General features: G+C 62.1%; 2 protein-coding genes across 2 annotated transcripts; one reads left to right on the top strand and one right to left on the bottom strand.

The window, feature by feature from the left end:
- The first annotated feature begins 74 nt into the window (after positions 1-74).
- Positions 75-5,689, top strand: RAB25 (RAB25, member RAS oncogene family). Its single transcript, XM_059145342.1, has 5 exons — positions 75-346; positions 2,968-3,163; positions 3,876-4,069; positions 4,845-4,925; positions 5,329-5,689. The coding sequence occupies exons 1-5, from the start codon at positions 304-306 to the stop codon at positions 5,454-5,456; spliced, it is 642 nt and encodes a 213-aa protein (XP_059001325.1). The 5' UTR covers positions 75-303; the 3' UTR covers positions 5,457-5,689.
- A 1,857-nt stretch (positions 5,690-7,546) lies between these two features.
- Positions 7,547-16,761, bottom strand: MEX3A (mex-3 RNA binding family member A). Its single transcript, XM_059146989.1, has 2 exons — positions 15,703-16,761; positions 7,547-12,105 (listed from the first exon to the last, which is right to left on the bottom strand). The coding sequence occupies exons 1-2, from the start codon at positions 16,154-16,156 to the stop codon at positions 11,000-11,002; spliced, it is 1,560 nt and encodes a 519-aa protein (XP_059002972.1). The 5' UTR covers positions 16,157-16,761; the 3' UTR covers positions 7,547-10,999.
- Positions 16,762-19,838: the final 3,077 nt, after the last annotated feature.

Here is a 19,838-nt window from a genome sequence, read left to right as displayed (position 1 = left end):
ACCTGTCTGACGTCATCCTCTCTCCGCCCCCCTGGCGGCAGGTCGGGCACCGGCTCTTCCTGTTCTCAGCTTCCTCACCTTGGCTTCCTTGCAGCACCCCCGCCTGCCCGAGCTGAGCCTCCCAGGCCTTCCCCAGCCTCTAGCAGGCCCTCAAGCCCTCCGCCTGCAGAAGTCTCTTCACCCCCCATGAGCGGAGCTGCGGATCTGGGTCTCCGCAGAACCCAGGGTGGAGGGCATTGAACCAGCGCATAGACCTGTCACCTCCGCCCCTGAAGCCCCTCCTCCCCTCCATGCAGAGCCAGGATGGGGAACAGAGCCGAGGAAGATTATAACTTTGTCTTCAAGGGTGAGTTGGGGTCCGTAGGGAGTGAGACATAGAGCCAGAGCGCGTCTCCTGTCTTTTTACCTGTTCCTAGGACCCTCCTGGGCCGTCCTTCCTTCACAGAGGAGAAGGCTGCGGGGGGAGGGGGGTCTGGTTACTGGGGCAGAAGTTCTGGAACTTCCGGGGTGCCCTGCTCCTGAAGGGAATGATGTTGGCCGCTGCCCCGGTGGGGCCGGGTTGGGTCCCTCTGCTCGGTCGGCGAAGGAAGCCCGCGCCTAGGAGCTGTCAAGCGCGGTAGCACAAGAGATCTCCGAGGGAACTTCCCTCTGGAGAAGAGAGGGAATCACTGGAGGGGAAGGAAGTCCTGTTTCCGAGTGGACATACAGGCAAGAAGAGAAAGGAGAGCTTTGTCCATTTCGGGGTGAAGGCAGGGAAGATGTAGTAGGTTGAGAGCAGGGTCTGACAGAGCCCAGAAGACTGTGAGGGCTGCGGCCTTGTCTGCTGTCCCTTGGCAGCCCTTTTGGGCCCAAGTGCCAGGCATAGGGTCCACTTGGCTGATCCTGGAGGCACACAGGCATCTTTCCTGCTCCTCGACCTCTGCCCCTGCGTGGGACCCCTCAGACCCCAGCCCCCCGCACCCCACCTCTCCGTCTCCTTCAGGGCGGGGTAGACCACAGAGGCAGCCACCCCACCCCACTGCCTCTCCCGGCCTATGCCCCACCCTCCTGGAAGCTGGGACTCAGGCCGCTCCGGTTGGGGTAGCTGTACTCCGGCCCCTGTTCTAGGAAGGGGAGGCCAGGTGGCTGTTGCTAGTCTGCTGCCCTTCCCTGAGCCCTCCTCTGTGCCAGCCGGGAGTTTGGGAGCCTCCAGACGGAGTCTTCAGATCTCTGCTCTGTCCCTGACTAGCTTGTGCAGGTGGGGGTCTCCAGAAGCAGACACTGAGAAGTCGGGGTACAGGGTGTTGCGGAGGGGGCTGGCGGCTGGGGGCCTGGCCTTCCTCGGAGGCAGATTGGGGCAGCACACCTCTGTGTGTGCGAGGCCAGCCGTGCTGTCTGGTGCCAGCCCCTTCTCCCTCTGGTGCCTGCTTTTCCGCATCTGTAAAAAGGGGACGATCGTGATCGCGGTACTGGCGTCACGGCGCCGTGCTGGGTACTAAAGGAGTCAATAGTGTCAGGCCCTCGGCCACTGTGTGTCTCCGATTTGGAGATGAGGATGAGGCAGGGAGTAGCTGAAATGGTCACAAAGTCAACACTCAAACCCACGGGTGTGGGGCTCTAAGGCCCTTGCCCGGAGCACCTTCTGGGCATGCGGGCAGCGCGAGGAGCCCACCCACCTGCAGGGGTGAGCCTGGTGAGCCAGGAGGAGGGTCCCAGCAGGGGGGCGGAGGGGTCAGGAACACACCCCCCCACGCCCACACTGCTCCCAGCCCTCTTCCCGCCTGCACACCTTCCAGGGGACTTGTTAGATTTTGTAACAAGGAGCCCAAGACCTAGAAGAGCTGAGCCGCTCGTTCGAGGTCTCTAGCGAGTGAGAGGCCAGTGCCCAGAAAATGTGGCTCCCCGGGCACCAGCTGGGGGTCCCCCTGTAATCCCAGGTGTCCGCTGGGGGTGACGAGATTTGTGCGCTGTCCTGGCATTGGCCCCGCACCCCCAGCCGGCCCCCAGCTCTGCGGCGTGGGTCCGGCTAGGCCCTGGACATCGCACATCAGCCCGGAGGCTCTTCAGGGCCCCTGGCAGATCCTGGCCCCTGGAAACCCAACGGCGACGGCGCGGCCGGCCCGCAACAATCAGCCTGAGCAGCGTCTCACTTCTCACCACCATCTGGAAGAGAGACAGTATTTCTATTCCCATGTGTCCTGTGAAAACGCATGTCAGGGTAGGCTGGCCCCGTGTTCTTACCTGTGTCCCTCCTTGGAGACAGCTGGATTCTAACTTCTTGTTTTCTTGTTGTTGTTGTTGCTGTTTAAGTTTATTTGTTTATTTGACAGAGACAGCAAGGGAGGGAACACAAGCAGGAGGAGTGGGAGAGGGAGAAGCAGGGGGCACTGAGCAGGGGGCCCGATGTGGGGCCCTGAGATCATGACCTGAACCGAAGGCAGATGCTTAACAGATTGGGCCCCCCAGGCGCCCCTCGGATCCTAACTTCTTACCCCCCGAACTTTCCTCCCTCCCCAGGCGTGTCGCTGCCGAGTGTTCTTCTCCCTGTATTTGCCTTCACGTGGCGGCTCCCTGCATGCACACACACACGCGTGCACACACACACGCGTGCACACACACGCACGCACACCTGCATGCCGAGCCTCCCCGTCCTCGCGGCTCGCACGCAGGCAGGCACAAAGCCGTCACACGGCCTGGTCCAGAGACGGGAGCCCTCCCAGACCTATGCCCCAACCGCATCCACACCCTGCCAACCTCATAGCCCTCAGCACCGACACCCACAAACAGCCAGTGGCTGGCGCCCCTCAGCGGAAGTGCAGGCTGACCAGACCAAGAGCCCTGCCAGGCCTGCAGCCCCCACTCTCAGCCCCTCACCTGGGAGTCTGGAACCCTCCACCAGGAGGCCGGGCTCCTCCCTCGGTTTCCTGGGCTCGGCTCCCGCTCCCGATGGGTGGCCCCCAGCTCAGCCCTGTCTCTCCCCGTCGGCAGTGGTGCTGATCGGCGAGTCGGGCGTGGGGAAGACCAACCTGCTGTCCCGGTTCACACGAAACGAGTTCAAGCAGGACAGCCGCACCACCATCGGGGTCGAGTTCTCCACCCGCACGGTCACGCTGGGCACGGCCGCCATCAAGGCGCAGATCTGGGACACGGCTGGTCTGGAGCGGTACCGAGCCATCACCTCCGCGTGAGCCCCCAGGGCTGGGGGGGTGCTGGGGAAATCCAGGAGTGCCTCCGGAGGAGAGGCCGCGGGGCCCTGCGCTCCGTGCCCCTACCCCCACCCCCGTGAGCCCCAGGTGCGGGTACAGTGGTACCGACTGCCCTAGCCTCTGCTGCGTGCCGGGAGGGGGGTACCAGGCACTCTCCGTCGGGTATGTGGTGTAATCCTCCAAGTTCCGGAGGACTAAGATGCTGTAATTAATCCCTGCTTAATATAAGAACCCCAGGCTCCAGCAGGGTGTCAGAGGTACCCGGGCTGGGGGAGGCTGGGGGACGGATAGAGAAGCGTCTGCCTCGTGTCTGCTCGCACTTGGCCATTTCTGAGACCCCGGAAAGGCGGACACCCTGGCAGGAGGAACGTGAGGAACCTGCCACTGAAGGCGGGATCCAGGAGGCCGACCTGAGCATGGCCCAGGTGCTCGAGGGTGGACCGCGAGCGAGGGCTAACGTCGGAACAAAAGACCCAAGGAAGCCATGGCTAGAAAGACAGGATGGAGGTGGTGGTTTCAGAGAAGCAGGGGCCGCTTTGGGGTCCCCGGCTCCGTCATACCAGCAAGCCAGAAGGGCTCAGTGTCAGGCCCCGAGCCTGGAGACGCGGGTCCCCTGACCTCAGCTGTCCTACTTCTCCATCTCCGGTACCCACCTCTGACCTTGCCTCTGTCCCCTGCTCTACCTCCCAGGTACTATCGTGGTGCGGTGGGGGCCCTGCTGGTGTTTGACCTCACTAAGCACCAGACCTATGCTGTGGCGGAGCGCTGGCTGAAGGAGCTCTACGACCACGCCGAGGCCACGATCGTGGTCATGCTCGTGGGCAACAAGAGTGACCTCCAACAGGCCCGGGAAGTGCCAACAGAAGAGGCCCGGATGTTTGCCGGTGAGAGCCCCCCCCCCACCAGCCCCGCCCCTCCCGCTCCCACCTCCCCAGCCCCTGCTCCTGCCCCAGCCTGGCTTTCCTCCACGGAGCCCCCTCCAGCGTCACTCCTTCCTCCCAGTCTCCCAGCCCTTCCTCTCAGTCACCCTGGGTCCCTCATCGGGTCCCACCACTTGCCCCAGGATTGTCTTTATGGGCGATTCCTTATCATTGACTTCATTTTATTTTAATTTTTAAAAAAGATTTTATTTATTTATTTATTTGACAGAGATCACAAGTAGGCAGAGAGGCAGGCAGAGAGAGGGGGGGAAGCAGGCTCCCTGCTGAGCAGAGAGCCCGAAGCGGGGCTCAATCCCAGGACCCTGGGATCATGACCTGAGCCGAAGGCAGAGGCTTAACCCACTGAGCCACCCAGGCGCCCCTGTCCTTGACTTTAAAGCCGGCCACTCCGCGAGACCCTGGGGTGTGGGAGGTGCGCTCCCCATGACCTTCTCCATTCACGATCTCCCCAGGAGGCCTCTGGGGTCAGAGGCAGCAAGCCGGTGGTCAAGGGTACAGGCTAGGTGTCCCGCGCCCCTGCCTGGCCGGGCCTTTGTTTAGCTCTCTGTGCCGCTGGCCTTCAGCGTCCTCTTGCGCGAGAAAAGGTCCTATTCAAATCTCCCTGGCAGGTGGTTTCAAGCATGGATTGAACTGCACATGCCAACGGGTTAGCACCTTGCAGATGTACCCAGTAAACACAGGATCAATGTTATTATTACTGTGTTGCCTTTCCTGCCAGAAAACAATGGGCTGCTCTTCCTGGAGACCTCAGCCCTGGATTCCACCAATGTCGAGTTGGCCTTCCAGACGGTCCTCAAAGGTTAGAGCCCTGCCTCCTCCTGGCGGCCCCATTCCGGTCCTGAGGCTTCTTGTGGGCAGTGGCTGGAGTGCAGCCCGCCGGCCCTGGCCTACCCCAATGATCCCTCTGCCCCTCCGTGGGCCCCCAGCCTCCTCAGAGCCTCCCCAGCGCCCACCCCACCCCACCCCACCCCCAAGCCCAAGGTTTGGGGAGGGAACCAGAAGGTCACATTTCCCTCGGAGCTAAGCATTAGCCCTTCTCCACCCAAATCAGTAGAAGGGCCGTGGTGCCCAAACTCCACTTCCTTCCAGCAAAGCCTCCTTGAAGTGTGGTCACACCCCTTGTTTGGCGAGCCTGCGCCGTGTGTAGGGGAGTGTGGGCTCTCGGTCTTCTGACCCCATCACTGCCCTCCGCACCCCCTCAGAGATCCTCACCAAAGTGTCCAAGCAGAGGCAGAGCAGCAGCCGGACCAACGCCATCACTCTAGGCGGTGCCCAGGCGGGGCAGGAGCAGGGCCCAGGTGAGAAGAGGGCCTGCTGCATCAGCCTCTGACCCTGGCCGGCCCCTGCCCGGCCCCCGCTGGCTTTTTGGTGCCCCACTCCCACCCCGGGTCCAGGATCTCTCCCTGCCCTGTGGTTCCAGATGCCAGAGTGGCCCCACGGAGCTCCAGGAGCTTCCCGTTCCCCGACCCCTGTATCTCTATGACCTGCCCTCCCCGAATCCGCCCCGCCACCACCGCCACCACCACACAGACCAAGCCTTCCAATAAAGCTGTTTTGTACCAACGTCTGGCCAGCCTGCTCCTCCCATCGCTGTCCCCCTTCACCTCTGGCCCCTCTGAGCTCGTGTTCCCCTCCCCCAACCCCCAGCCTCCCCACCACACCCACTGCCCCCCAGGGCCAGCTGCCTCTGGAGTCCTGTGGTCTGGGGACAGTGCCAAGGGGGAGGGAGGTGCCCACCCTTCCCTCTGCCAACCCCCAGGGCAGGTGGGGGAGGGGGACAGCGTGGCCAAGAAGGGGTGTCCGGGGAAGGAGAGACAAAGGAACTCACCGTCAGGCACCATCTGGTGTCCAGGGCCCTGGTGCCAAGAACTGAGGTCACTCCAATGCCAGGGGCGAGGGGAGGAGGCAGGGGGAAGTGTTGGGAGAGAAGGGGGGGGGGTCACAGCCAGCCCGGGATGTGGGAGGTCGAGCCTCCTGCCCAGGACGCAGTTCTGACCCCAGAGAGAGGGAGCGTGGGGTCCGGCGAGGGCCCCGCTCCAGGGGGATGGCTGGGGAGAGTCTCCCAGCGTCGGGCCTGGGCCTGGCCGGCCCCTGCTCTGCAGGACAAGCTGCGCCCCCCACCCCCCACCCCCACCCCCAGGAGGACTAGGTGGTAAATGGGGAGGGACGGGAGGGACCTGGAGGCCCAACAGTGCCCAACAGCGCCCTGTGGCGTTTCCCACAAGGGGGCAGGGCCCCCGGAGTCACTTGCCTCCATCTGGCAATTCCTGAGGTGGCCCCTCACTCTGCCCCACCGCAGGTCAGACCCACACGCGGAGAAAGAGGCCAGAGCCTTAATTAATAATACTTTTAATAAAATTAAGTTCTTAATAGCACATTTAATACAGTAGCCCTCCCCTTCTTGGTTTCTCTGCGTTTTGTGCAACTTCACTTTGACTTGATTATCCATGGGTTCGTTTTGTTTCCTGCCTTTATTTTGTTTCTGAAATATTTTTCCTTGGTGGATTTTTACGTGTCCTCACTAGATGCCTCAAATTAAGTCTGACCACAATCCTACTCTACGTTCTACCGCGGAGACCACCCCCTGCCCCAGGGCTGCTCCCTCCCTCCCCCACCCGCACCCTCCGGCGGGAAGGGGAAGCCCTCCCCACCCCAGACTCTACCTTCCCAAACTAGCGGGGTTTCTAGGACAAAAAGAGCAGGGGGGACTCTCCCTAGGCGGGGTGAGAAGAGTAAAAGTAAACCGGGGAGAGGGAGATGTGTTGGGGGCTGAGGGCCGGGGAGGGGCACGACAGAGCCTCAGGTGTGACGCTGGAGCAGGTCCCCTGTGCTCCCTGGGGCGGGACGGAGGGCCGGCCCTGAGCCGCTGGTGGGAGGCAAGTGCTAGAAAACAGGAGGTGATTTCTCACATGCAAAGCCACGCTCCCAGGTTTCCTGTGGGGAGGGCGAGGTGCCCCCAGGGCAGGGCACCCGGGGGCGCTGCTGTGTCCTGAACACTTAGAGCTGCAGGTGGCCTGGAGCACAGGGCTAGGGGCAGCGCCCCCCCCCCAGTCCTGCTGCCCGCCCCCTGCCTTCATACCCCTGGGGGCCCTAGTTCTCCCAGGCCTTCAAGGACAGTGTCTACACGGTACCCCAGTGGGTGGGAAGTCCTTCTTGGAGTCTAACTTCTAGGAGACAAAGCAGGCCCAGAGAAAGAGCCATGACTGAGATTGTCAATCCCACGGAGGCCAAAAACTAAGCGGGATACCGTGCGGGAGTGAGGACAGGGGCCTGACCCCCAGCCCTCATGAAGCTCCAGGAAGGTGGGAAGTGTGTATGTGTCTTGTTTCTAGAATGACCTACCAGGCTCTTGAATCAATTCCCTGTGGGGTGAATCGAGGTTGCACTTTAAGGACTTCCTGGGGCCTGGGAAAGTCCTGGGGCCTGGGAGAAGCAGGTCCGGGAGGGTCTGAGCTGGGAAGCCTGCACCCTCCCAGAGAGCCCCAAGAGGACACAGCACTTAGGAGTAAGGACTGCTCTGCAGAGACCTGGGGACCGACAGGGTGGTGGGCCCCCAGGGGCGAGGGCACAGGCGAAGGCGCTCACCTTCCCCTCTGCCCTGGCCGGCCCAGCTCCCATGTAGTTGAAATGGATCAGTGTCCATCTTTCAAAGACCCAGGGGACGGAGCCCCTCATCTGTTTGTCCTACAATTTAAAAATCCAAGGATTCTCAGAATCAACCCCAGCAGACCAGAAGCTCCGAGCTCCGCTAGCGTCCTGCTCCTGCCCGGTATCTGGAGATGGGGGCTCCCCACATGCAGGGTGCACTTGACCGCTTCCCTCAACTACTTTCCTCTCGTTACAACTTTTATACATTCTACTGGACCCAGGGGCCCTCGATGCTACTAAACTTTAAGCTATCTGAATATCATCTACTAAGTAACTAGTAATTCTTTCTTTTTCTCTAGGATTATATGAAATAAATTTGAATTATTATTATTAATAATTATTATTTTGTAGTATTCTTTTCTTTTAAACCCCTCGGTTTCTTTCTTTTTCTTCTCTCTCTCTCTCTCTCTCATTTTTGGTTAAACAAAACAAAACAAAACAAAACAAAACTAGTTCTCTTAAATCTTGCACCTCTCTGAGGGTTCCCGCAGGCCTGCTAGGCCTCAGCTCTGGACTTCCCCTCCCCACTCGCCCCTGGGACAGGGCAGGGGAGGGGGGGGGCAGCCCAGGATCCTCAGTCCAAGCGCTCTTCCTTTCTTGTTAATCCCTTTCTTTGTTTGGCTCTGCGGGCTCCCCCGAGGGGGAGGGGAGGGGGGAGGGGGGCCCACGGAGTGAAATCCAATCTACTGGGGCCCCAGAGGGACCAGGTTCCCCCAGGCCCCCCATCTCCACCACACATCCCAGGACGCTCCCCACAAAAAGCAAATGACATTCCTCCCCAAATAAAAGTGGGGGAAAAAGGAACGTAAACCCGAACATATATTAAAAACACTTTTTTTTTTAAGATTTAACTCTGAATACAAATGTATTTTTTTTTCTTCTTCTCTCCCTACATATATTCTAAACCTTCTAAAGTTTTTTTATTTTTTTTAAGGATCACTTTATCATAAAATAAAATATCCTTTTCATATAATAAATTACCTAATAAAAAGTCTTTTTTTCATATTAGCCCAGGTTCTTTGCTACATTTATACGGTAATAAACGCCTTTATTAAAATAGAATATTAAATTATAAAGAACTGCTTTTTTTTTTTTTTTTTTTTTGCTATTTTTGTTTTGTCTCCTCTGTGTTGTTCGCCTATCTCGCTCCCTCTCGCGCTTTCTCTCCTCTGTTTTGTCTCTCACTATGTGTGTTTTGCGTTGGTTTCTAGGTTTGGCTCAATTAGTCAGGGCGGGACTGAATTCTCTGAGCCCCCTAGCCTAACAGTCTTCTGCCTTTGTGGGTAAGAAGTGGAGAGGGGGAGGGGGACCGACAGACAGACATCCCTTCTTCCCACCCCCTCCCCACCCCCCTCGGCGACCGACCGACCGAGGGCGCCCATTTGGTTTGGTTTCTATTGTACACACATCTCAGGATGGCTCACGTTGGCGGGAAGGAGGGAAGTTGTCACAGGCCACTTTCCTGACTGTGACCTCCTTCCTCTCCCCTCCCTGGCTGGTGGTCTGGAGGGGCAGGCTGAGGAGGGGGGAGTGAATTCACCACCGGAGGAAGGAGAGGAGGAAATCCCCCCTGTGCCTCCATCCCCGCGCCCCCTCTCCAGCAGACAGAATGGGACTCCCCGAGCCTTCGTGCTCAGAGGTCACCTAGGACAGAGTCCCACCCCACTATATACAAGAATCGCCTGGGACCCCCCCAGGGACTCCCATCCCCCACCCTCTCCTGGCCCGGCCAGCGGAACCAGGAGGGTGGGAGGCTGGTGGCAGCCCCAAGTGAGCCTTAGGGAAGCAGTGGGGGTGGGGGTGGGGCGGGGTCCTAGGCTTGTTAGCAATACTGGACCAGAATGTCGCACCCCAATCCCGCCTGGTCCAGGACTGAACTCTCTCTGAAGACCCAGCCTCTCCCCACAACCACGAAGGGTGGGACAGAGACTTCATGATTTGTTTGCTAATAGGGGTTTGGGTCAGGTCCAGAGAGGGGGCGCAGGCCCTGGGAGAGGCAGGGGGAGGGGCAGCCCCTCCGTGTACCAGCCTCTCCACCTGCCTCAGGCTCCTTCCTGCCCCTTGAACAGCAGACGCGCGACCCTGTCTCTCCTACGCCTGCCGCCAGAAGATCCAGCCCAAGAACTGCTCCCTAAATACAATGCCCAAAGATGGTAGAGGCAGAGGTTGGACCCCTGATGTAGCCCAGTATTAGTCCCTCCTCAAATTTTCACTGAGAACGGGGATACATTCTATCAAGAATTTGAGGTGTTTCTTTGGAGGAGTGGGGAGGGCCTCCAGGTGCCAGAAGAGGAATTAGGGGGGGTTCATCCAAATGCTCTTCTCCCCTACTTCTCCCCAGGGGGGTGGTGAGCCCAAAGTTGGACTAGAAGGGCCAGGAAGGAGGGGAGGGAAGAGAGACAGAGGAGGACAGAGCTGGGGACGACAGCCGACAGCTGTCAAGGGGAAGCAAAGGGGAGAGCTGGTGGAGGAGGAGAGGTGAGGCCAGCCCAGGGGGAGGAGGGGTGGGGAGGAGAGGGTGAGAGGAGCTCGCTCTCCACACCCCTCCATCCAGCTCTGAGCCCTTTATGGATGGACACGCCTCCCCTCCAACCCCAGGGAATCTGTGCAGACTTCTGAAAGGGCCCCAACTCCCTCAGACCACTGGAAACTCAGGAGCAGATGCCCAAACGGGATATGGCATTGGGGAGGGTGGGGGGGTGATTTTAAGGGTCACATAAGGAGGTCAAAGGTCAGGGCCAGAGCGGGCTCGAGGGCTGGAAAGAGCACCTCCAGATACAGATGGTAATGCTCCCCCTCCCTTTACCCAATCCCCCCCAGAGAGGAAGGGGTGGTGCGCAGAGGGGGGGCTGGGCAGAGGGGGTCAGGATGCCTTAGCGGGGGCCCCCTCTGGCCAAACAAAAGTTTCTCGTAGCTGCTTCCAGATAGAAGGGTGTGTTGAGGTATCAGAGTTGTAACTCTAGTAAAATTTCCTGCCTGGCCCCCTCCCAACCTTTCCAGGACGGGGTGGCCAGAGGCTCTGAAGGTGGCCCACCCCACCCCCCCAGCCACCGTCGCCTCCCCGACCCCTCCCCACGGATCCAGTACGTCAAAGCACCTTGCCCACTGAGCCCACTGATTTCCAAAAAGGCCCGGGTGGAAAACAGATCCAGGGCGGGAGGGTGGGGGTGGGGGTGGGGGCGCCCTCGGCCCAGGGAGGGAGCCCGGAGGCCGGGGGCAGGGGGTTTAGGAGAATATTCGGATGGCTTGCGTGGCTGTGATGTGGCAGACGGGACACTCCGGGTCCGTCCTCTCGCAGATGCGTACTGCGCACTCCATGCAGAAGAGGTTGTGTCCGCAGGGGACCAGGGCGGCGGTCACCTCGCTCTCGAAGCACACCATGCAGTCCCGCCCGCCGCCGGGGCTCCGCAGGCCGCCGCCCAGTTTGGAGAAGCCCTGCAGCGGCTCCCCGGGCGGGCGTCGGGGCAGGCCGGCCAGCTCCGGCCCCGCGGAGGCGGCGGGGGAGCGGTGTGCCCCGGGGGGCGCGGCGCGGGCCTTGGCGGACGACGACGAGGACGAGGAGGCGGAGGAGAAGAGCACCGAGGTGGGCGTGGCGTTCTCCTGGCCCGCCCAGAGCGGGGGGCTGGTCTCGGCCACGCCGTAGTACACGTCCTGCTTGCCCACGCCGTAGCCCGGGAACAGGTAGCCGCCGTAGCCGAAGTCCCCGCCCTGCTCGCCCAGGCGCGGCGCCTCGAAGCCCGAGTCCACGGCGCAGTCGCCGATGCAGCCCAGGCTGTTCTGGCGGAAGGTGGAGAGCGGCTTGCAGCCGGGCGGGTGCACCCGCCAGGCCTCGGAGTAGCGGCTGTCCAGCCCGGCGTCGGGGCTCCCCGCCAGGAAGTCGTTCTCGTTGTTGTACTCGAGGATCTTGCCGGTGCGCACGGCGATGTGCGTCTCGATCTCCTCGCGCGCGCGCTCCACGTTCCCCGGCGCCCCCGTGATCTCGAACACCGGGTCGCGGTCGCGGCTCGGCGTGATGATGTACGTGTTGGTCTGCTGCTGGATGCGCTTGATGGTGGCGCCCTTGGGGCCCACCACCAGCCCCACCACGCGGTAGGGCACCCGCACGCGAATGGTCACCTGGCCGGGCAGGGCGGGAGCCACGCCGAAGGTGGCGCCGGACTTGTTGCGCGAGGCGCGGATCATGGAGAAGTGCTCGGCCGCCGAGATGATCTCCCGTCGGGCTGTGGCCACGTCCTCCCGCCGTCCGGTCACCATGAACACGGGCTCCTCGCCGCGCACCGGCGTCTTGATGTACGTGTTGGTCTTGGCCCTCAGAGCCTTAATCTTGCAGCCTGGGATGGGGGGGGGGAGTGCAGAGAGAAGGAAACTCACAGGGCAAGAAGGTCTGCGCCCGGGCCAGTCCGCTCCCCCATCACCGCCGCCGGCAGCGCACCCCGCCTCCAGCAGTCCGCCCAGAGCCTCTCAGATCTCCGCCACGTCAACCACAGATCTCCAAACGTGCCAGCCTTCCCTCCAGCTCCACGCAGGACCCTCCCAACACAGTCACTCCTTGCAACCAGGAAAAAAGCCACTGACCCTCCCAGACAAGCTGCTAACCTCAAATCGACTAACTCCACCCAACCATGCGCCCTGCCCTCAATTTCTGATTCCTGGCCACTCGCAGACTTCCAGATCACTTCCTCACACACCCCTCCCTCCCACCACCGGAGCCTGTCACTGACCTTGAGCTCTCCACAGAACCCCAAAGTACTCAAGAACCCCCCATTCTACTCCTGACTTGAGCTCCATTCATTATAAGTGTCCTCCGGTCAACTCAGGGACCACTGGCACCCATTTGCTGTGTGACCTATGACCCCCTCCCATGCCTTCCACCCATGAATGCCTCTCAGAGGGCCGCAGATTCACAGCAAGTTTGCAGCAGCTAGCTGAGTGTGGGAGACTGGGAAGGGTCTGAGAACCAGAGTTTGGAGAGGGAAAGAAGTATGAAGATGCCGAGAATGATGTCTGAGGGCCCACCCCTGACCCCCCATGGACACTCCGGCCACCCTGTCCGCTGGGGGCGGGGGAGCCGAGCCGGGCTGGGGACTGAGGCTCTGGGGGGACCCATCCTCGTGCTCTGAAGCAGGAGTGGGTTCCAGCTCGAAGACTGCAGGGAGAGGCAGGAAGAGAAAGAGCCGAGACAAAGAGAGACAAAGAGAGAGAAGGGGGAAGAGGAGCCGCGGAGGCGGCACAGCCACGGAGGCCGCCACCGCCACGGCGTCTCTCGAGGCTGCGGCCCCACGATGGCCCACGGGCGGGACCCTCTCCTCCTCTCCCAAGTTCCCTCTCCCTGCCCCGAGCTTCACGCAAAGCCAGGCTCACGCGCTTTCTCGGGGCACACATGCTACACGTGTGTGAGTTCGCACACACATGGACCTAAGAGTCACGATGCCCTGTGTGCCTTTATCTAAACAGTACTGGCGGGGCACACCCAGGGTGCACACGCGTGCACATGCCCGTGCACACATGTGCCACCACACACACACACACACACACACACACACACGGATGGCCTGTGTTTGACCTTCCATACACTCCACGCTCCAACCTCCAACATCCCCGGCCCTCAAAGGGCACGCTCCTTCACACACCCACAACTTTTGCCCCCCAGGCACCCGCACACATGTTCACACCCCTCTCCAGGTACACACTCCCTGACCCCTTTCTCATTCCCCCACCACATGACCTCTTCCCCCCAAAACCAAGGCCAGCCGTCCATCCGTCCGGGCTCTCTGACGCTGCCCCGGGCCTCCAGCCCCAGGCCTGCGGTGAGCTCACGGGCTTCCTGCATCCTTCCTTCACTCCAGATGCTTCTTCTCTAACCCCCTGGACTGGCCTGGGGAGAGGGGGGGCGACCGCAGTGGATTGGGGGCGGAGCTCCTCACCTTCAAGAGACCTCAGGAAGGAGAATTTGCTCCTCCCTTTTTGTCTTCAGACCTCTGGGCAGCTGAGAAGTCCTACCTGTTGTCAAGCCCACACCCTTGCTGCTTTAATGCAGTCAGCGTTTGTCCTAAGAGTGAGGCACCAAGGGGTGAGGGGCCTGGACTCCTCCTCCTACGACTCTCTACTCCCACAGCCTCTGAGAGGCACCTGGGTGCTGGCTCTAAGTTCTGGGTCCATCAACTTAAGTAGGAGCTGGGTATCTTCGGGTTTGGGGTGAGGCAGACAGGCGGGGCCCGGGGGTGCAGAACCGGTGGGCCTCACCCTGGGGTTTGGAGCCCTGGACAAGCATGTCTGGAAGGGAAGGCCACGGGACTTCACCTTTCTAGAGGTCAGAAAGAGGCGTGTTGGCACTGCAGCGGGGGAGGGAGGTCAGACAAGAGGAAGGACTTCCACGTACTTAAGGACCAAGGGGAAGCCTCTTTTCTTAGAATAGGAGATATGCCCCCACTTGTAAGAGAGACAGGCCCATGTGCTGAGAGGCAGAAGGATGACTCCATGAAATCCTGGGGCCCCCCAAGGCCAGCCGCCCAAGGGAAGATATCAGTGTCCCCACCCAGTTCCAGGGCTCCAGGTCCCTAGTTTCTGGCAACAAGAGGAGATCCAACTTTTTGAACCAGAAATCTCAGGAGATGGAGCACCCCAGAGGGATGAGGGCCGTGCATGGGGAGTGGTATCTTCCCTTCCTCCATTCTGGATCTCACTGCAAAATGCCCCCAACCTCCAAGCACTTCGGGGAGATGAGACTGGGTGTGCTGCTGGGGGGGTGCCCCCCTGGCTCGCCTCCCCTCTCCCCCACCCTGCCGGCAGCCGGCCTCCTCCCTCACTCCCAGCCGGAATGCAGCCCCTCTATTGTTCCCCACGGTGGGACAGCTCCTCCCCCGCTCCTCCCCCACCCCAGACCTCCCCAGCCCAGCCCTCCTGCAATTTCCAAATCCCGCCCCCCCCACTCTCCTCTCGGAAACAGGGAGAGGGAAAGGTCCCCAAGATCCCGTCTGCTAAATCTGGACCCTCACCAATACTCCGACCCGCACCCGCCCAGGGATGCTGGAGCCCAGGAGGGTGTGGTATCAGACACACTAGGCTGGGTTAATTCTACACCCCCCACCCCACAGCACACCCAGACACACGCCCTCCGACCAAGGCTCCACGTGAAGGTTTCTTGCCCCCCCCCCCCGCCCGGCATGCCCCCTCCTGCCCTGTCCTACTCTTGTACTAGGAGAGACCCCTCTCCAGGCCTCTGGCCCCTGGCCGTGGCCAGCCCAGAACAAAAGCCTGAGAGAGAGGAGGACAGGTCCACGCCAGGACGCCGCACTTCTCCGGAGGCAACCCTTCCCAAACCCCACAGACCGTTCAACTTTGGTGTGTGGGTGACCACAGGACTCCCTCCTCCCAGCAGCCCCCCTCCCCACCTCTCCCCTGGGCTGGGACCCTCCCATGAGCCACACCCCCTTCCATTCCTGCACTCAGCCCAACAAAGAGACAGATACTCAGTCTGGCTTCCCTGGCCAGGTCTCCCCCAAAGTCTGTAACTCCAGCTGTAGGGGGTCCCAGGGGTGCCCCCTCCCCAGCCCACCAGCGGATCCCGGAGCAGGGGCCTCTGAGTAACTCTTTGCACATTCTGCCAGTTTTTCGGGCCAGGAGTGGACATCCCCTCCGGACAGCCTCCCGGCATTGGGAGACCCATCCCCTCCCTTCTCCCTCTCTGGAAGAGAGGGTATTTCTTTGTCTGCAGGCAGGGCCCTCGGGAAGGAACTATCTGAAGAACAGTCCCGACTGGGGGCGGCAGGGAACTTTGTGGCACTCGGGAATCGGGGTAGGGGGCGGGTCCCCCTTTGTGGGGAAGGGACAGAGCCAGAGGCGGGCAAGGAGAGAGGAAATGAACTTTCGGTGCTGGGATGGGGTGCCCCCCACTCCAGTCCCTCTCCGCGGTCCCGCCGCCCGCTTACCTTGCCTGCCCACGATCTCGGCCACGTGCTCGGAGGTGGGCACGGGGACACACTCGGTGGTGTTGCTGCTGCCCTTCAGGCGCAGCTCGGCCTCTTTGTAGAGAGCGCAGAGCTTGGCGTCGCTGGCCCCTTTGGGGGCGGTGGGGGGCTGGGGCGTCTGCGCCGAGGGGGCCGCCGGCGGGGCGGCCGGGGGCGCCGCGGGCGGCGGCGGCGGGGCCGGCTGCGGGGGGGCGGCCGGCTGCGCGGGGGCGCCGCCCCCCCCACCTCCCCCGTCCTCGCCCGCCGTGGGGGCGGGGGGCTCCCCCAAACCCAGGAGGCAGAGCTGATCGAGAGCCAGCTGAAGGGCGCGCTCGTCTTCCAGCAACCCTCGGTCCTTAGCGCTTCCCCCGAAACATCCTAGTTCTCCAAAGCCCCCATTTCTTTCCATTATTCCAGATACCACTAGACTAGGCATGGCGAAACAAAAGCTGGGGGAGAGAGGGAGAGAGGTGGTGGAAGGGAAAAGAGGAGCGAGGAGGGGAGGGGAGAGGAGGGGGGCGTGTGGGGAGGGGGGAACAAAGAACTGGGGAGGGGGGAAGAAAGCGAGATAGAAAGATAGACCCTCCCCCTAAGCCCCCCTCCCCAAACACCCTGTAACCCGACTCCCCTCGCCCCAGCCCCCGGGGTGGGGGTGGGGGGAAAGAGAAGCAAAACCGAGGAAGCAGCTCTCCTTTCCTCTCGGGGGTGACGGGGGGCGGGGGGCTGCGGGATCTCTGCCCCCACCCCTCCCGCCTCCGACCCGGGCGGCTCTAGACCCCGCCGTCCAGACGCCCCTCTCGGGCTCCCGCACCAAGCCCCGGTCCGGGAGCGGCGCCCAGTGGCCCCCAGTCGAGCCCAGCCCCTTCCAGCGCTCAAACTCTTTTGTTTTAAATGAACTGGATGGAGCAGCATGGAACTGCGGGGGGGCCGCGGGGGCGCCCGGGGCATGCCGGGAGTTGTAGTTTCCCGCCCTCGGGGGCGCAGGCTCGGGCTGCCAGCCCCGCGGAGGATGGGGACGTGCCTTCGGTCTCTAGCCCCGCTCGGAGGCGAAGCGGGGGGGGGGGGCGGGGTGGAAGGCGAGGTCCCTAATTTCTCCGAGGGGCGGGCGCGGGGGACGGAAGCGGAGCGGGTTGGAAAAGGCTAGCGGAGCGCCCCCTCCCCAGACGGGATCCCACCCCCCCACCGCCATCCCTACCCCCACCCCCACCCCGCCCCCGCCCGGCCGGCCCGGGTCCCCCCTTCTTATGGTAATGAGGGGGCGAGGGGCGGGAGCCGCCCGGCCGGGTCGCGGCGGCCCCCTCCCCGGCCTCGCCCCCTCCCCGCGCGCGGCCTCCCCGCCCCTCCCTCCCCCGGAGTCGTCCCGGCTGCGGGCCGCGGGGACAGCCTCTCCGCAGAGCAGACAAAGCCCGCAGCGCGATGCGGGCGCCGCCGGGCCGTGCGCGCGGTGGAGGCCAGGATGGGCTGCGGGGCTGGAGGGCGGGACCCCCTGGCAAAAGACCGGGTGCGCTCCCCACCGAGCGGCAGGCCGCCCCCCATGCCCTCCCGCCCCCCAGTCTCGGAGATCTGAGCGGCACCGACTGGGAGGTGAGTTAGTTCTCGTCCTTCCGAGCGGCAGAGGGGAGCGGGCGGACTGTGGAGGATGGGCGGGCGCCGGGAGCGGGGAGGCAGGGGGAGTCTTACAGGCAAGATGGGACTGAACGGTTTCGGGGGAGAGCCCTGAGCGCAGGGCTCGGCAGGAGGAGGGAGGGGAGACGGGGTCGACTCGGGACCCAAACTTGCTTCAGGCCCGCGCCCCGCGGACGGCTGGGGGCTTGGGGGGGTCTGCTCTTTGGCCTCCACCATCATTCCACGCGCCCCCCCCCCCCACCCCCGCCACTGAAAACCCATTACTGCAGCTCCTTTGACTCTGGACATTTGGTGAGAGTAAAAAATAAGTTTTTGAGGCATGAATTGGACAGTTGGGTACTTCTGGAGGGAGTTGGGGAAGTCGGAGTGTGATGCGGTGTCTCCTGCCCTCCTCCCCATCCCCCGGACCTCCAGCCTCTCTTTTGTCGCCCTTCTCATGCCGGGTTCCGCGACCACGGAGGAAGGCGCTGCAGCCTGAGGCCTGGACGCTGGGCTTTAAGGAGAATTTCCCAAAATAACTGTTTGGGAATGGGTGGGTGAGCCTCCCGTGACAAGGTGTCCTTTTCTGGGCGCCTTGGAAACCAAACATCTGAACTGGTTTGTGAGGTAAAGTCCTGCCTGGAGGCAGGGAGCCAAGGAGGTGGCCTCACAGAGGCCGCACTGTGAGGCCACCAGGGCCAGCTGTGCAGCCCAGCTCACTAAGCCGGTTCTTGGGAAGAGTGGGTTTGAGCACCATGGGGAGGGTGGGGACCCTGGAGGGTCTCGGGAGGGGTTGGCACCCTGCCGGGCTCCCACTCCCGCTCAGCTCAGCAGAAGGTCTAGGGGAGGGGAGACTGCGAGGAGCCCCTGGAGGGCCCCAGCGTTGGGCAGGGGTTCCCCCTGGATGGGGGAGGTCACGTAATATTAACAAGCTTTATGGCTTGAGTGGGAGAGGGGGTGGAGAGGTGGGTTCTTGTCCCTGGTCCCTCTGCCCCAGGAACAGGGATTGGGGAACCTGTGCCCCTGGGGACTGGAGGCTCTCACCTGGAGGGGGGGGGTGGCTCCTACTCTGCGGCCTGGGTGACTGGTTTTCACCTTAAGAGAAATAGCAGCCAGCTCCATGGGACTTACTGTGAGCCAGGCATTTTTGTCACCAGCTGGTCTGAGCCTTCCTGTCCCCACCGAAACAAGAGTCCCCCTTGACACCCAGCCCTGAATTTGCCCTGATTCCCCCTTCCTCTCTACTAAGCTAATTAAAGCAGGAGGTTAATGACCAAAGAAGCCTTGGGGATTTGGCAAACAAAGGACAGAAACAAGTGTGTGTGAGTGGGGAGGGGGCAGCTGCTGAACGGGAAGGGGTAGATTAAGGAGCCGGGTAGGGGAGACGGAGGTCCCTGTGGGGCCCACCTCACACATCCAACAAAGACAAATCAGCCCCTTGGATGTGTTCATGCACCCCGCGTCCATCCTTGGGTCCCGCTGAGGCTCCAGACCCACACCTGAGGCTGGGGCTGGGAGAGGCAGAGGTGAAGCTGTGTGTCTGGAGGAGAGGCTATGGGGGTGTGAGCGCATGTGGACCTGTGGCACGGGGGCACGCCTGCCTATAGACTGGGGCATGTCCACGCAGGGTGGGGACGGCCAGGCTGCCCAGGCGGCCGAGGAGCCCAGGGGCGGGCTCCTAGGAGCCAGGTTCCCTGGGACAGTTCCGTGAGCCCTTCTCCGGCTGTCCCGCAGGCAAATGTCCTTTGTTCAGGGGGCTCCCCTCTTCCTCTGACACTTGTGTTGGCCAAGCTAGGTTTCTGCGCACCGGCCCTCCTCTTCCTCCTCCTGTCTGCAGGCCTGATCCAGAATTAAGGCCCAGGCCCTTCCTTGAGCCATTTTGCTTGGAAAGAGCTGGTTATGCCCACCCTACCCCACCCCTCACCGTCTGCCTTCCGGCCAGAAAGGTGTGTGGGCGGCAGATCCCTCCACTTCAGGGCCTTGGAGCACAAGTCTCTCTCTTCTCTTTGTCATCGTCCCCCACCCCACCCCCTGCCCCGGCACCCCAGTGCCCGGCCCCCAGCGCTGCCCAGGCCCGAAGCCCAGGGAGGGCGTGTTGACTAAACCGCACTTCGAGGCTTCCCGGGCGGGCGTCTGGGGCAGAACCAGGGGGCACACAGGCCTCTTGCGTCTGCCCCTTGGGCCATCATTTCCGGCTGAGCCCTGGTTTCCTCATCTCTGAAATGGAAAAATAAGTCCCAGCACAGCGCTGGGCTCCTCCTGGGCCTTGGGTCGTTGTCAGTGCTCGGCCCGGCTGCACCCCCCTTGCGCGCCTTTAGCGAGATTGCGGTCCTCGAGGATCCATTCTCACCCATTCATTCTCCCAGCTGACTCGGGTGTGCGAGGCGCTGTAGGAGATTCCGACCCACCCTGGGTCCCCTGGAGCCAGTTCTAGATCTGGCCTTGCAGGGAGGAGATGACCCCAAACCACCAGCACAGAATTCCAGAAATAATTGCCATGAGTCCTGGAATGC

The sequence above is a fragment of the Mustela lutreola genome, chromosome 14 (assembly GCF_030435805.1).
Source record: "Mustela lutreola isolate mMusLut2 chromosome 14, mMusLut2.pri, whole genome shotgun sequence".
Taxonomy (NCBI): domain Eukaryota; kingdom Metazoa; phylum Chordata; class Mammalia; order Carnivora; family Mustelidae; genus Mustela; species Mustela lutreola.
The sequence above is the reverse complement of the archived record's forward strand: the minus strand, read 5'-3'. Positions and strand labels throughout refer to the sequence as shown.